Source organism: Quercus robur, chromosome 11 (assembly GCF_932294415.1).
Source record: "Quercus robur chromosome 11, dhQueRobu3.1, whole genome shotgun sequence".
In the NCBI taxonomy this organism is placed as follows: Eukaryota; Viridiplantae; Streptophyta; class Magnoliopsida; order Fagales; family Fagaceae; genus Quercus; species Quercus robur.
Window position 1 is genome coordinate 4152835 of NC_065544.1, and position 16016 is coordinate 4168850.

Genomic DNA, 16016 nt, shown 5'->3' on the forward strand with positions numbered 1-16016 from the left:
TTGTTTGTAAAACTTGTTGTGGGGACGCAGGCCCAAATATATATTGGGCCTTGGGCATGTCCGAGGAGGCACAGTGGTCTGAGAATAGATCAACAGTAAGGAAGGAATAAGATCAAGAACTTCACGAGCAAGTTATAGCTGTAAAGGCTAGGAGAGGTAAGCTGAGGAGTATATCCTCGGCTAAACAAAGAATAGGTCATAAGGTGAGTTCTATTATCCAAAGTAACATTTCAGGAAGTTCTGTTGATAAGGATATACACTATGAAAGTACGAGGCAAAGTGGGAGTTGAAAAATATCTAAGAAAAAACTGCTACCACTGTATTGAATACTCTGCAACTAACTCTCTAACCGCATTTATGTGGAGAAGACTCTTGAACAATGTTGCCTTGGTCACCCCAACTCACAGAGAGCCTATGAGGGTCTCCAATGGGACAAGCACTCAAGTGGTGGCTTGGACGATCGACAAGTGGATGGCCAAGATCATTCAAAGGGAGATATATAATGTAAGAGACCCCTGAGGAAAGGGGGATCGGAAATAGAAAGAAAAACACTGTAACAATCAAGAACTGAACTTGTAATCAAACTTGGAAATCAATATATAAGAACTTATCTCCTCGGACTGTGCCGAGGACGAATTTCCTTAATTTAAACTTGGCTATCTTCATTTTCTAGTCATCAAATCTACTTTACTTGTTGTTTGAATCATTAGGGCCCGGATTTCCAACAAACTCTCTACAAATTCATTGTATTAGACTTTTTGGGCCTAAGTCCGTCCACCCTTTGGGCTAAGAAACTCAAATCTAGTCCTTACACTTGTATTTCACCTAGGCAACCAATTTCAATTTTTTGTCAATCACTTTCTTATTTTAAATTTTAAGTGAAGCATTCTCTCTCTACAATCTCTGTTCAATAGCTGTCAAAGTAAAACGGATAATTTAATCAATGATGTCCCAATTTTCTCTATTTTGTTACTTTCCATAGTAATGGAAATGAATAACAGCGATAAACAAAATTCATAAATTTGAGACTTTAATTTGCCAATTAAAAGCTTATAATATAATATGAAATATGATATAAATTATTAGTGACTTTATGTATTTCACTCTAAATAATAATAAATTAACAATGGATGATTTTGTTTCTGCATCCTAAGCTGACAAGAACATAATCCAAGCCATTCCATCTCTCCCACCATTCATCGTATAACTGATATAATCTCATTGTTTCTTTTTACCTTAATTTGGCAAACCGTTGGAACTTAGGAAGTTACATTCTTTAGGTGATCCAATCCTTACGCTAAATCCCCTAGCTTCATGGACTACCTTGCCTTTTGGAAAACCATCTCTTTAAAATCTTAATGCTCCAAACTATACTCTCACACATTGAATTGTAAACCAACCCCCCCAAGCAAATTTAGAAAACTATCACAACCACAATACACAATGGCTGATAATGCACAGGTCAAGGCTGAACATGAACGCATTTTCAAGAGGTTTGACGCCAATGGCGATGGAAAAATCTCTTCAGTGGAGCTCGGGGATGCCCTCAAAACACTTGGCTCAGTCACAGCCGAGGAGGTGATACGTATGATGACCGAGATTGATACCGATGGTGATGGGTTCATTTCATTCCAAGAGTTCACTGCATTTGCATCTGCCAATAGTGGCTTAATGAAGGATGTTGCTAAGATATTTTAATGTGTCTCTTTTCATATATTTTTTTTCTCCCATATATTTTATATGTGATTCATTTTCATGACACTACGAGAGCCATAAGGAGGCTATTTGGATGTTTATCAAGATAGAATTGTTTTTATAGTTGAACGAACCTACTTATTCAAATATAAATACATTATTCGTTTTCTTAAACAAGTGGTTCTTGGCCAAAGTAGACTTTTTCTTTCCTTGGTAAGCTACACTATATGGAAATATTTTATAAATTGTGTGCATGTACGTCAAAGAAAAAGACATAATAGAAAACTACCTTTGGACTCATTTGCTAGACTGGTCTTCCTCTGTAGTTGACATCTCTCCCTACTTCATCAGAATATCCTCATTTTATCTCTGTTTTTATTCTTCAAATTAGTCATGTATGATCTAATGCATTTGCCTTCCATGCGTAAGACGTAATTATTTTATTTTTTGTTTTGTTTATTTACAGTTGACCTGATGTTAGCCATTGTTTGCGAAAATGACAGCATACTGTGCTTCTGAATGATTCCTCTCTGTTACCAAATAATGAATAAGTCTTAAATCTTACATAATTTATTTTCTTAGTTGAAACAAGTTTCTGAATAATTATCTACCCATGCAGGACCATCTAAAACATGTCACAAATATATCAATCATAGACAAAATATTCCGAGTACCAATTATGCAACCACGTTTCAAAATTCTTGTGAATTGAGGTTCATAGGAACTATGGACTTGAAAATCTATTACACTTTTCCCTCTGAGAATAGGGGCAGGTAAAATGGAAGATATGTACACACCAACCGTTCGTTAGAATCCTATACCTATACACAAATTCAACAATTTTCCAGTTCTAATTTCTAGCACTCTCATCAAGCAAAGCAACATAAAAATTAATGGGAAATTTCCAGAATGTGCAATTAATAATGCTTCAACGACAGAAAAAGTTATCGTCGTCCTCAAACTCAGAAACTCCTAGCATTGCCAAAGCTAAGTGACTCCTCATCTCACTATTTGTTTGTTGTAAGTGAGAATAACAATCAATAACGCATCCATTTCCCAGAAAACCAGACTTCTTTCTTTTAGAGACAACGGGTGATTCTTCACCTTTTAATATTGCAACAACCTCACCAATGCCTGGCCTCCGAGATTCTTCGTTAGTTATGCAGGAAGCTGCAGCTTCAATCATCTGTGCTATTTTATCTGAATTTTTCAAAGTACATTTGAGCCGTGGATCAAGCAACTCTTCAATGGCTCCTTTCCCTTTCTGCAAAAGGGGTTTTGCCTGCAAAAACAGTACCAAGTTTATCATTTCCAATCTTCACTTTTCACAAGTGTATCAAGCAGAGACATGACAATAAGCACTTAAATGCCCCACCCCACAAAAATTAAACACCCCCAAAGATGTGGCAAACCCTTTTGCAAGCGAATAATACCTTAAACAGAGATATACTGCCTATAAATACATAGAGTTGTTTAAATTTATATCTTCGTGTTTAAACACTGGGTTAAATTTCATAGAAATTATGCTCATGCACTATATTCATTGAAAAAGATCTATTAAAGTAGAGTTCTTTTTTTTTTGCGACAGTAAGTTTTTAAGGGGTACTAGCCCCCAGAATCGAACACCTTGAGCCAAGGAGCTTGTGGTTACTGAAGTAGAGCTTCATAGCAATTGAGAAACAACCATTCAGTCAGTCAATCTAGATAAAGTCATAATTTTTTAAGTGAAGAAAGCTCTGCAATCACAATTGGTTCGTGCTCGCCACATCATTTTATTCTCAGATTTATCCTAGTCGACTTTCAAAAGTAATATGTTTATATATTCTGACCCCCACAGCATAAATGCCATGGAACTCAAAAGCAAACATAAGCGATACTCTAGATTGGATACTTTATAAAGTTTTTGGAGACATTGTTCTCATACATGGTTTCTAGATGCAAACACTAGTCAGTGGCTTAATTGTTAAGAGACGCACAATTTATACTTCACTCTCCTTTTTTAACTCCAATCAATTGGATTTGAACCCATAACATCCAACCTATAATGCCACAAGGCCAAGAAACCCATAGATTTTCACTTCATCAAATTCCATAACCTCAAGACAGAGGCTTCTTTTGTTCCAAGAGAATAATAATAAAGTATAAAGAATGCTTCAGAGTTGTCCGAATATTGATCCTTATATGTTTTGTACATCAAATCATTTTAGTACATTACCCATGCAAATATAGCCAGTCTATAAATCTCATAAATAAATGAAGGAAGATGCAAATACTAATAAATTTGACAACTTTATAAGTTTATGATATCTAGTCCAGTAAAAAATTTAGTACGATACAAATTTCTAAATCTAAAATTCAAGATCTCGTTAATTCTAATGTGAAAACTACATTGTGTTAGTCTTATGTCATAATTTGTTTGAAGCATGAAAGCTGTGTAGTTTAAATGTTAAAAACACTTCCTAGTCTTTCAGGAATCTATAAGGCACTATTCATGAAGAAGCTAAATAGTTTTGAGCTATACAAGTTAAAATAACATAATTTTAGGTTACACCAATTACAAACATTCAAGTGCAGTTAGAACAAACTTTAGGTTACCGAAATAAAAGAACAGCTTGTTTTAAAGAAAGCCTTATATTCTGTATAAATGGTGCCATCACTAAAACTAAAACTGTACAATATGGGTATCTCTGGGATTCTACAATACAGAACAGATGGAATCTTTGCGTCTGTGTGGACTTTAAAGGAACACCAAAACTTTTTTGCTTTAATATACAAAATTCAAGGTGCAGCACCAACTAATCAGGCAGCACACAAATAATCCCATACTCTTAGTCATGAAAATATTTCTTATGAAATTTAGGGACTGTTTGGAGTTCAAAAAATGCTCACTCATCACTCAAATATCATCACTCATCACTCTATAACTCATCACTTATCATTGAAAGTACCACAATTTCCTAAGGTGGCATGTTTGGCACTTGTTTCCAACTTTGATAACTCAAAAAATTTTACTTTTTGTGGGACCCACAGATTGACTTGGTTCAACTTTTACTTCTTATTTCTCTATACATGTAGGTCATATATGGTGTGCACCATTTATGTTGGTCACATATGCGTGCAACCTTAAAACAAAGAAAAAAATGTCGAACCTATCACAATAACAAAACGCTACTCAAAATCGACCAATGAATAAGATTATCTAATACGTCAGAAACCAATGCAGTGTTTTGACACCATTGCTAAAAAAAAAAAAACCTTTATCAATTAAATGGCCCACATGATTAAATCAATATATCTATTGGTCATTTGGGCTATTGTCACAATTAGCTATTAGGAAAACTTCCTTTTCCCCACATCAGAAAAATAGGGGACACTCACTGTAACCATCACAAAGTCAAAGGCAACTATAAAAGAAATTGAACTTTAACCTACCCATAGGACCAAATTCTCTTCCCCCGGAGGCCTTCTCGCTTCGATTGGCTTCCGGCCAGTTATGAGTTCCAGTAGAACCACTCCAAAAGCATATACATCGGTTTTATCAGATACTTTCCCATGCTGGAAGTACTCAGGAGCCAAGTAACTGTGCATATGGTATCAATTCAGTTAATGGAGAGAAAACAAGACTTCATGTAATAATCAACCAAAAAGATTTCCTTTCTTTATGCTTTTAGAACATTATAATAAGTTTCCTAGATAACATACCCAAATGTTCCTTTGACAGTTTTGCAAAGGAAAGGAACTGAAGGTGCAGAAGTCCATGTAGCTAATCCAAAATCACATAACTGTAAACACCATTAACACATATAACAATCCATCAGAATGAATTGTACTTACCATAGAACAAATTGAGTGTGAAACCAACATGAAATTTAAAAGAAAATAGCCCTTTTACCTTGGCTATCTTCTTTGAAGAAAGAAGAATATTAGAGGGCTTAATGTCTCTATGAACAACACATCTCTCAGTTCCATTATGTAGATATGCTATTGCCTCTGCAATCCCTATGGCAACCTTATACCTCACAGACCATGGAAGTGAAGAACCACCTTTCACACCCTTCTTCTTCTTCCCTGCCAACGTGTATGTCACATAATCAATTCAAGCTCATCAAATCCAAATCAAATTCCCAATAAAAATACAAATATAAGAACATACCATGCAAATGGCGCTCTAAGCTTCCACCAGAGACAAACTTATAGACTAAGAAAAGACCCTCTTCTGGATCAATACAAAAACCCACAAGAGGAACAACATTTGGGTTGTGAAGAGAGCTAGCAATCATCAATTCTCTACAGAATGCCTTTGCAGCCTCCTTATCTTCCTTGTCCAATTTCTTAATTGCCACAGCTGTCCTCAAAACCCCAACTTTCCCCCTAAAAACACAGCTCAAAGCCCCTCTTCCCAAAACTCTGCCTACCCATTACAACAAAATCAATCAGAAATCTCATACAATACAACATAAAGCAAATTTGATTGAAACAAAAGAAACCCATTTAAGTACCTTTGGAGAAATTGCGAGTAGCCGAAAGAATTTCACCATAGCTGAATCTGATAAGAGTATTGGCCACAGGTGATATGCTTCTCTCCAATGACTCAATTCTTCTCCACTTAAGCTCTTTAGCTCGAGACTCAGTCATTCCATTATCCAAATTCACCATTAAAACAGTAGCAGCAGTTGAAGAATTCATGTTCAACGACTCAAGCTCAACCTGAGAGCAAAAACTGAACCTGAAAGATGAGTGCACAGATTGTGGGTCAGCATTTGTCAACTCTGCCCCACACCCACCAGACTCTGCTAGCAACCATGCCTTGTTGTGTTCCAAATTCTTGTTCCCACCATTGCTGTTGAGAATGTCAGCTTGGCTCTGGTTCTTGCTAGAGATTCTCCTCAGGCGAGCCGGGAACACACAGGATAACCCAAGTTGCCAAAACATCTTTCTCAGTATGGACTTGACTTTGGACTCGTTATAGTCAGAGTAGTCCTCACTAGAGCTAGTGCTAGTGCCTTGATAAAAACCCATTTTTTTTTATATTTGAAGCAGATCTCAAATCTCAATGAGAGGAGCACGGAAACCCAGAAACCAATTGGGAAAAGAAAGATTAAAGAAAAAAAAAAGGTGAAAGCTGACTGCTTTGCTTGCAGGGTGGGAGAGAATATCAAGAGAGATGTGTATTTGGTATAGGCTATATGTATGTATATAAAAATGGAATTTTGGTTAAAAGAAATGTTACATGGTAGTGGGAGAACAAGAAAATGTAGGGTGGAGGGGTGTATAGACTATGGTCCCCAAAGAAGATTTCATACGAAAGACAAGGAATGGTTTATTACTTAATACATATATTATATGGGTTTGGTTTGTGGGTGGTGCAATTATTCTTAAGGTAAGTTGATTCTTTTAGAGAGAGAGAGAGAGAGTGAGATTCTTAAATCATAATGTTAATGGTAAAGTGGACAAAGAGTAACCCACAAAATGGTACCATTTGTGCATAATTTGGATGGTGACAGAGGAAGGAGAGAGAGTTGTGGGGGCTACCCAAGTTTAGGGAAAAGGAGAAGCTTGTAGCTTTTTTGGGATTTTCTTGCAAGATTGAATTATGAGATTGATATTAGTATTACTCAATAATCACCAACGAGGAGAGAGATGAGTAAGGATTTTTCATTTTTATGGTACATAAAGGAGGTGGTGGCCTATGTTTATGATGATGGGAGGAGGAAAAGGTGAGGTTGTGCCTTTGGGAGATTTTTTTAGAGAATAAGTAGATAACTAGTACAAAAATTATACTAAGATGACTATGTAGTTTGGTGACTAGCCACCGCCATCCAACCCCCCAACAACCCCCCTCTTGAGTCTTAACAGCTTGGCTTAGCCTTTATAAGCTTGGAAAATGAGCCCTTTTGATAATTGACCTTCTTCACAAACCCATAGTTCTTGATTTCCTAGAGCTTTAAATTTTAACAGCAATCAAAATTCGATTTGTTGTGCCCAAATATGTGTATCAAATTTGTCAATTCAACTACAAAGTTATGTTCCAAGGACATGTTTGGTATAATAGGTCTGGTAATAGAATGATTATTGATGATTAATAACTATCCAGTTATTTAACTTCTTAAAAAAAAAAAACTATTATTTAAATTGAGGAATAACTATTCCTTTTCCAAAAGGACTGTAATAGACCTTCCTTAATATGTGTAACAAATTGTAAAATTTTCAAAAAAAAAATCCTTAAAAAAAAACAAATTCTAAAATTAATACATTTCCAAAATTTTAAAAATTATATGCATCACCTTTTACAAACTTTCCATATTTAAAGATTACTATTGCTATCAAAAATTTCATTCTGTGTATGAGACGTGTTCCAATTAATATTGTATTCAATCTTTCAGATTTATTCTGATTATTACACAATTTAATTAATATTCCGATTTTAATTTGATCATATCTCAACTCTAGTTATATTTGAATACATCTAATCCTGATTGTATCTAACAATTACAATATGCAGATAGAAGAGTGATGTTAAGAATACTAAAAATTTTACCACCCAAATCTTACAAATTGATGTGTACACCAATCACGAAAAATAATTTAGACATTTGTATATTATATTATTAAAATAGCTTAAATTACATTCATTATCACATTAATTTAAAATCAATTATAGCAAAATTTATAATAGTTTAGCATTTTTTGTGGAGTAAAAACAAGCACACATTACATTCTTGCTATTAATCACTAACTGATGTTCTTTGGGCGTGTAAAAATACAAGCTCTTGAGGGATGAGGGGCCAAAAGACATGATTCAAATCTCTAAGAAAGAGTTTCACATACATATACTTAGAATCTTAAATTAAGTAAGAGTATAATTTTTTATCTCATATAAATAAATAAATAATTGGCAGGATCATATTCACATCAATCATTTCCTTTTTACTTCCTTATTGTACTTATTTGATAATTTGTAACATATTTAGAAAATTTAAATTAGTATTGTAGGGACACGTTTTGCGACAAACCGCAGTAGAGTTGGGTTCGCACATGAATGGGCCCATACAATATCATTTGTAGAGAGTGGGATCGAAAGGCTAAGTCGTGTTTACCCGGTGGTGGTTTTGTTAAGGTGTTCATACATGGTTCAAGTGTATTCACCTCTGGCACCCTTTTTCTCCCAGTGGGACTCCTCTTTTAGGTTACATATTTTTTCTTTTATACTAGCATGCGTTCAATTTCCTTCGTCCACGTGTAGGGTCGACCTTTCCAAGACTGATACTTGTCCCATCTATCCCAGACCCAAGTCGTTGGGAGTAGTTGATAAAGCTAAAGAACACGGCTCTGTTAGGTGCAAAGCTCAGTCTGGGAAAGGCAGTAAGGGCAGCCTTTCCTAGATATTTCAGATTTCCTTTTAAGATTGTCCCTATGCCGCTTTTGCCCCTTTTCTTGGTGGAACTTTGGACCAAGCCGAGGGCTGCACCGTCCTCGGCTGCCTCTCTGGGCCCATTTCTGCTTTACACTAATGAACTTGGACTACCACCTTCTTCGGCTTGGGCCTTAAAGCTTCCCGTGAACAAGTGGGCCTGGCCCATATATTGTTGGGCCCCACAATAGCCCCTCAAAACCCTGCTGTCCGACCTCTTGGTTGGAAAGGGGGGTTTTGGTAACTCCGAGCCTTCATTACGGCTCATTTAATTCGACCCTTCCCTGGCGTTGGCAGTTCTCCAAATGCCCAGGAAACGCTCCGATCTACGAGATATCCTTCTTGATTTAGTCTTGATACGTTCTGTCCGTTTGGCTACTCGAAGTAGGTCTTTAATGTTTTCCCTTCACGAGACCTCTCAAATTCAATGGCTACTGGTGGCGTGGGGGAGCGGAACAGGCGCATTCTTGCTGGCAGATTTCCTTGAAGATCTAAATACATTTAATGCCATCCTCTTCGTCCCTTATATAAAGAGGGTGGACATGAGTTGCTTCTTCCATATGTGAATCCCTTAATCCCCCAGAAAACTGAAGTCCCTAGATTCCTCCCAGAATTTACATTTACCCTCTGATTATACCTCGACTCGTAACACGTTCGCCACAGTCATAGGTGATGAAGAAACCTTTTCCCTCCCAAAAATACCTTGCTCTGGCTAAGATGGAGATGGCTCGATCGGGGCAAGGATGGCGGAGACTCAAGATTTGTCTCGCCTTCCTTTCAGCCAAAATCCGAAGCAGGAACTCGTCACGTCGCACCTTCGACGTGACTGAGCCGAGAACACACAGCATCATCACCACCCGCTCTCTCATGAGCATATCTAATGTGGTACCGGTGTGCTAGGAGTCAGGACTGGGGCAGGGATTAAATGCCCCTGCTTCTTCCTCTCTTTGTTCACTGGCGCCACCCTTTACTTTTCTTTCTTCTTCTTTCCACCACCAGCTCCATCCTGGTGCTTTTCCTTCTCCCTCTTTTGCTCCTTCTCCCTCTTTTGCTCCTTTCTCCTTCTTTTCATTTCTTCCCTCTTCTTCTCCTCCTTCTCTTGCTCATGTCCTCCATCTTCCTCATTCATCTCCTCCATCTTCTACTCGTGTCCTCCATCTTCTTCTTCCTTTGCGCTCTTTGGTGACAAGAGCTTGCTGAAGTGCTTCCATGTGTTCCAATTCTTCTTCCTTCTCCTTTATCTTTTTCTAAAGAGGTTCCTCTCCTGATACGAGCAGTACTGAGGCAGAGACTGGAGAAGTTTTGAAAGCGAGCTCAAAAGGCACCTGACTGTTTACTTATCTGTATTGCGGATGCTAGTGTTGCTTTGGCAGTTCATCTTTTGTATAGGCTTGTTTAAGCCCTTCTTTGTACGTTGTAATAATTTTTCATATTAATAAAAGTTGTTGTTACCTTATTTCGTATGTTATGTTTTTATGTTTTTACAAGTTTACCAACACTGCTCGGCACCGTAATATAGCATTTGAATCAATGATAACTAAGGCTAAAATGTTTGCCAATAAAAAGGTGTCACCATAATTTTAATAAAATTATTTAACATAGCAAAGCCGACCAGTGAGGAACAAAACTCACCTTAAAATTAGCCAAGATGAGGACTAAGTGCTCGATACAGTGTAGGAAATAACTATCCGAGGACATTTCACTCGCCAAATGGACAGCTTCCTTAGGTTAATGAAAGTTGGGTCATTTCGCCATCTTTTTAACACACTGGCTTTTACCTTTTACGGTATTTGAGCCGAGAACCTTCCCCATTCGAGTAGTCAGTTTCCCAAAAGGCTTGAGTCCGAGGACTTCGTAACGCCTGGGCTCTGTCTAAGACTTAGATTTTTTCTCATTACTTGATTTCCCCTTAGGCTTGAGTCCGAGGACCATGCAAGCCCTAGGTTCTGTCCAAAACTTAGGTTTTCTCTATACTTGGTTTCCCCATAGGTTTGAGTCCGAGGACCATGCGAGCCCTAGGTTCTGTCCAAAACTTAGATTTTTTTGTACTTGGTTTCCCATAGGCTTGAGTCCGAGGACCATGCGAGCCCTAGGTTCTGTCCAAGACTTTTTGAGTTCAATTTCTCCCCTTCCTCAGGTATTTCACGAGGTGCCGAGCAGCAAGTTGTCCTCGGCAACGGTTATTTCTCGGTGTGGGCTATTGCCCCTGGGCCCCCATGCAGAACAGGCCTGGGCCGCAAATTCACTTGGCCCACAACTTAAAGGGTATTTATGTAGTTTTTGGTCACGTGGTACTTTCTGGCGTCCCAATGTTCTAGGTGCACCTTCCAGAGACTCCTTTAATCCCCTGGTTACAGGTGGCGTTGGAGATTGAGCCTAAGCCATCTTGTCTGTAGCGTTCCTTGGGACGCTGCGGGAATTGAATGCCACCACCTTATCTCTTTAAATAAATAGGAGAGAAAGTTACTTTACTCTCACACCAATTCTTTAGTTTTCTCCCAAATCACAGCTCCTATACTCAGTGCCGTCCTCCCTCAGCACAGCATGTTTGAGGAGAGGGTTGGGAAAAAGGAACTCTCTCCGCCACAGAAGCACCGTGCCCTCATGAAACTAAAAATAGTGAGGTATGGGCACAGGAAGCACAAATTCAAGAGAATACTCCATTTCGATCGAGGGGAAAGGATGTCTCTCCCTCTTTTAGTCAAAATCCGAAGCAGGTTCTGTTCATGCCAGAATTTTGGTGTGTCAGAAGAAAGATTCTCCGCCATCAGCGCCTCTGCCTTGTGGCAGGCAAATATTTAGAGAAAGCCCCTCAACTTCCAACTCCCTGCACCTTTCCTTCAGCGGTGTCAGGCTCAAGTTGGGTCTCTTTTACTGTTTGAGTTGTGGACATGCGAAAGCATTGAGGAAGAAAAAGGTCTTGGCGCTGTAGCCAACCTCTCCTCTGATCTACTTCCTCGGCTTTACCTTATTTTCTTGTATCTTTCCTTCTTTTTGGTTGTGTAGTGAGCTTTGACACAAACTGATTCCAGCTTTTCATTGTACGCTGTACTATTTCTTTGCTTTAGTAAAAAATGGAAATTTCTTTACTTGTTTTGAATGTTGTTCCTTTGACAACACTACTTTGTGAATGGGTGTGCTCTATGTGTGTGTTTCTCCTCGGCGGTATTTAAAACAAGATCTTTTGAAACACAACCCAACTAATTCTACTCTACCGACACTATCAGGCATAATAATAATAACTCATAATAAGCTAAACTTGGGAAACTAACCGAGATAACGGTTGAACGGTCTGTAATAAGCGCGAGAGTACTGTCTGAGAACGACGAATTCTAAATAATTCATCCGAGGGAGCGACCGAAAATTGCATGACTTTGATTATGCTTTTGGAAACACGTTACTCCATTCCATACTGGTCCCTTTAGTGTTGAGGATCTGAAGGCAAACTAGAGAATCCATGTAACGCAGTTTTTCCCTTTAAGTAGTTGGTTTCCCCAGAGGCTTGGGTCCGAGGACCACACCAGGTCTTGGTTCTGTCCAAAACTTGTATTCTCTTTTTAAGTAGTTGGTTTCCCCAGAGGCTTGGGTCCGAGGACCATACAAGGCCTTGGTTCTGTCGAAAACTTGTATTCTCTTTTCAAGTAGTTGGTTTCCCCAGAGGCTTGGGTCCGAGGACCATACAAGGCCTTGGTTCTGTCCAAAACTTGTATTCTCTTTTCAAGTAGTTGGTTTCCCCAGAGGCTTGGGTCCGAGGACCATACAAGACCTTGGTTCTGTCCAAAACTTGTATTCTCTTTCCAAGTAGTTGGTTTCCCCAGAGACTTGGGTCCGAGGACCATACAAGGCCTTGGTTCTGTCCAAAACTTGTATTCTCTTTCCAAGTAGTTGGTTTCCCCAGAGGCTTGGGTCCGAGGACCATACAAGGCCTTGGTTCTGTCCAAAACTTGTATTCTTCTTTATTTATTTATCTTCTGAAGGTTTAGCTCTTCGAACATGGTGGGGGAAGCTAGTCTGATGTTTGAAGCCCCTAGACTTGCCCATGCCATCGACACTGTGAGACGTAGCCCCTAATGGGATCTTATGTTGGAATAGCAACAATGTGTCGCTGGTCATAAAGGCACCCTCATAGACCCTTGTTCGACAGAAGCTCAACTTTACCACCGCTCGAGCTAACACGCAAGCCTCCCCACAGACGGCACCAATTGTAGGGACACGTTTTGCGACAAACCGCAGTAGAGTTGGGTTCGCACATGAATGGGCCCATACAATATCATTTGTAGAGAGTGGGATCAAAAGGCTAAGTCGTGTTTACCCGGTGGTGGTTTTGTTAAGGTGTTCATACATGGTTCAAGTGTATTCACCTCTGGCACCCTTTTTCTCCCAGTGGGACTCCTCTTTTAGGTTACATATTTTTTCTTTTATACTAGCATGCGTTCAATTTCCTTCGTCCACGTGTAGGGTCGACCTTTCCAAGACTGATACTTGTCCCATCTATCCCAGACCCAAGTCGTTGGGAGTAGTTGATAAAGCTAAAGAACACGGCTCTGTTAGGTGCAAAGCTCAGTCTGGGAAAGGCAGTAAGGGCAGCCTTTCCTAGATATTTCAGATTTCCTTTTAAGATTGTCCCTATGCCGCTTTTGCCCCTTTTCTTGGTGGAACTTTGGACCAAGCCGAGGGCTGCACCGTCCTCGGCTGCCTCTCTGGGCCCATTTCTGCTTTACACTAATGAACTTGGACTACCACCTTCTTCGGCTTGGGCCTTAAAGCTTCCCGTGAACAAGTGGGCCTGGCCCATATATTGTTGGGCCCCACAAGTATGTTTCTCTAAACTTTCTATCAAAAAAATATATTATTTTTGCAATATGAAACTAGAGGAAATTTAAAATTTTAAAATAATAAATAATAAATAAATAAAACTTTATTTCCATAATATAGATCTTAATTTTTTTTAATACTCGAGTTCATAATTCATTAATAATGGTGCATACAACATTATCAACTTTGCCTTTTAAACCCCCTCAAAAAAAACAAAACAAAACAAAAAACAAAAAAAAAACTTTTCCTTTTAAATATTTATTAATTTTTTTAATAAATATTTTCATCTTTTAAACTCTAATTAATGTACAAGAATTGTCTAGTTTGATATTAAACATGTATGGGCAAGATTTAGGTACCGTACTTAAGTGTTTTTTCTTAGATTCAACTTTTAAGATTCTACCATGTGGATTTTTTCTCATGAGATGGAAGTATATTTTTTAGTTAAGTAACCACATGGTAGAATCTTAAGAAATGAACTTAAGGAATAATGGTGCATACAACATTATCAACTTTGCCTTTTAAACCCCCTCAAAAAAAAAAAAAAAAACAAAACAAAAAAAAACTTTTCCTTTTAAATATTTATTAATTTTTTTAATAAATATTTTCATCTTTTAAACTCTAATTAATGTACAAGAATTGTCTAGTTTGATATTAAACATGTATGGGCAAGATTTAGGTACCGTACTTAAGTGTTGTTTTTTAGATTCAACTTTTAAGATTCTACCATGTGGATTTTTTCTCATGAGATGGAAGTATATTTTTTAGTTAAGTAACCACATGGTAAAATCTTAAGAAATGAACTTAAGGAATAGTAACTAAGGTATTGTACCTAAGTTTTATCCAACATGTATATACATATCATTTCAATATTAGACATGAGCCTAGAAATATACCACTGAAGGTTATGTTAGAAAAAGGAGTAGAATTTTAAACGAATTGACCCAAGTCGAGTCAATTATTAAAAATTCATTGTTGTTCATTTAATTTTATTTCAAACACTAGTTGAGTTTGAGCGTATCATCAAACTAGATTACATGTTTAATCTTAGTTCATTTTTTTATTGAACTAGCTCAATCTTATTCACAAGATACTTAATCAAGTTTTTCTTTCCTATATATAACAAACACTACGAATAAAATGTTTTACACTGTCACAAATTAAAACTTTTCTAATACTTATTAATGCCTAAATTATAGCTGAAATTATATTATTTGAGTTAATTTACGTTTATGAAATGGTAAAAATTAGGTTCATCAACCTTATATTATAAAAAATTAATATACTAAAATATTGTTTTTGTCCCTAAATTAAAAAAAAAAAAAATTCATCTCTTAATTATTGAAAATATTATACTTTCTAACCACTTGGGTCAAAGTTCACTAATTTTTATTTTAATAATTTAACAATTAAGGGAGAAGTGAATTAAAGAGATTTAAAATATGTGCTGTGTATCTAAGAGTTAGGTCATTTTTTATATACATCACTGTCAGTTTCTTTAAGACCTTCTTCCATCTCCCTATATGTGTGTTAAAATACTTTAGTATTCTTTAAAAAAAAAATTAAAAATTAAAAAAAAAAGGGTGGAGCTAGATGTGATTTCAACTCTAAACATCTTACACAAAAACACAAGAAAGAATCACTTTACTGATGTTACCTAAGCCGTATTCAAGTAAGGATCTTCCTAAGTTGATTCCTAGAGTAGACATACAAACATAACGAGTGGCGAACGTATTAAAGTAAAAGATATAGAATTCAAATCTTGAAAACAAACCAAATAAATTCAAATTGAGACAAACAAGAAAGTTGATTAGATGGAGAATATTTCATCAAGTCACTACTTAAGTACTTATTAAAGTGCCTTATTAATGAAAGACTAAGTTTGATCCAGATTAGATTATCAAAAAAAAAAAAAAAAAGTTTGATCCAGATTATGCTAAGGGGCCAATTCCATTTAAAGGAAAAGAAGGAATTCATATGAAATGATCATATCTCCAAAAAAGAAAGAGTCATATCAAATTCAAATCTAAAAAAGAAAAGAGAATATATTGGTAATTCTAATAGCAATCATAGGACAGGAGTGCAAGTGTTGAAT

The 16016-nt window shown here is 37.1% G+C and overlaps 2 protein-coding genes across 2 annotated transcripts; one reads left to right on the top strand and one right to left on the bottom strand.

Annotated features, from left to right (window-relative positions):
- The first annotated feature begins 1406 nt into the window (after window positions 1-1406).
- On the top strand, window positions 1407-1698 carry LOC126706438 (polcalcin Ole e 3). The gene has a single exon (XM_050405890.1). It carries the CDS (start codon window positions 1444-1446, stop codon window positions 1696-1698), a length of 255 nt encoding a protein of 84 aa, XP_050261847.1. The 5' UTR covers window positions 1407-1443.
- Window positions 1699-2359: 661 nt separating this feature from the next.
- On the bottom strand, window positions 2360-7307 carry LOC126705764 (probable serine/threonine-protein kinase PBL25). The gene is made up of 6 exons (XM_050404956.1): window positions 6195-7307; window positions 5849-6106; window positions 5588-5763; window positions 5398-5477; window positions 5128-5275; window positions 2360-2977 (listed from the first exon to the last, which is right to left on the bottom strand). The coding sequence occupies exons 1-6, from the start codon at window positions 6712-6714 to the stop codon at window positions 2624-2626; spliced, it is 1536 nt and encodes a 511-aa protein (XP_050260913.1). The 5' UTR covers window positions 6715-7307; the 3' UTR covers window positions 2360-2623.
- Window positions 7308-16016: the final 8709 nt, after the last annotated feature.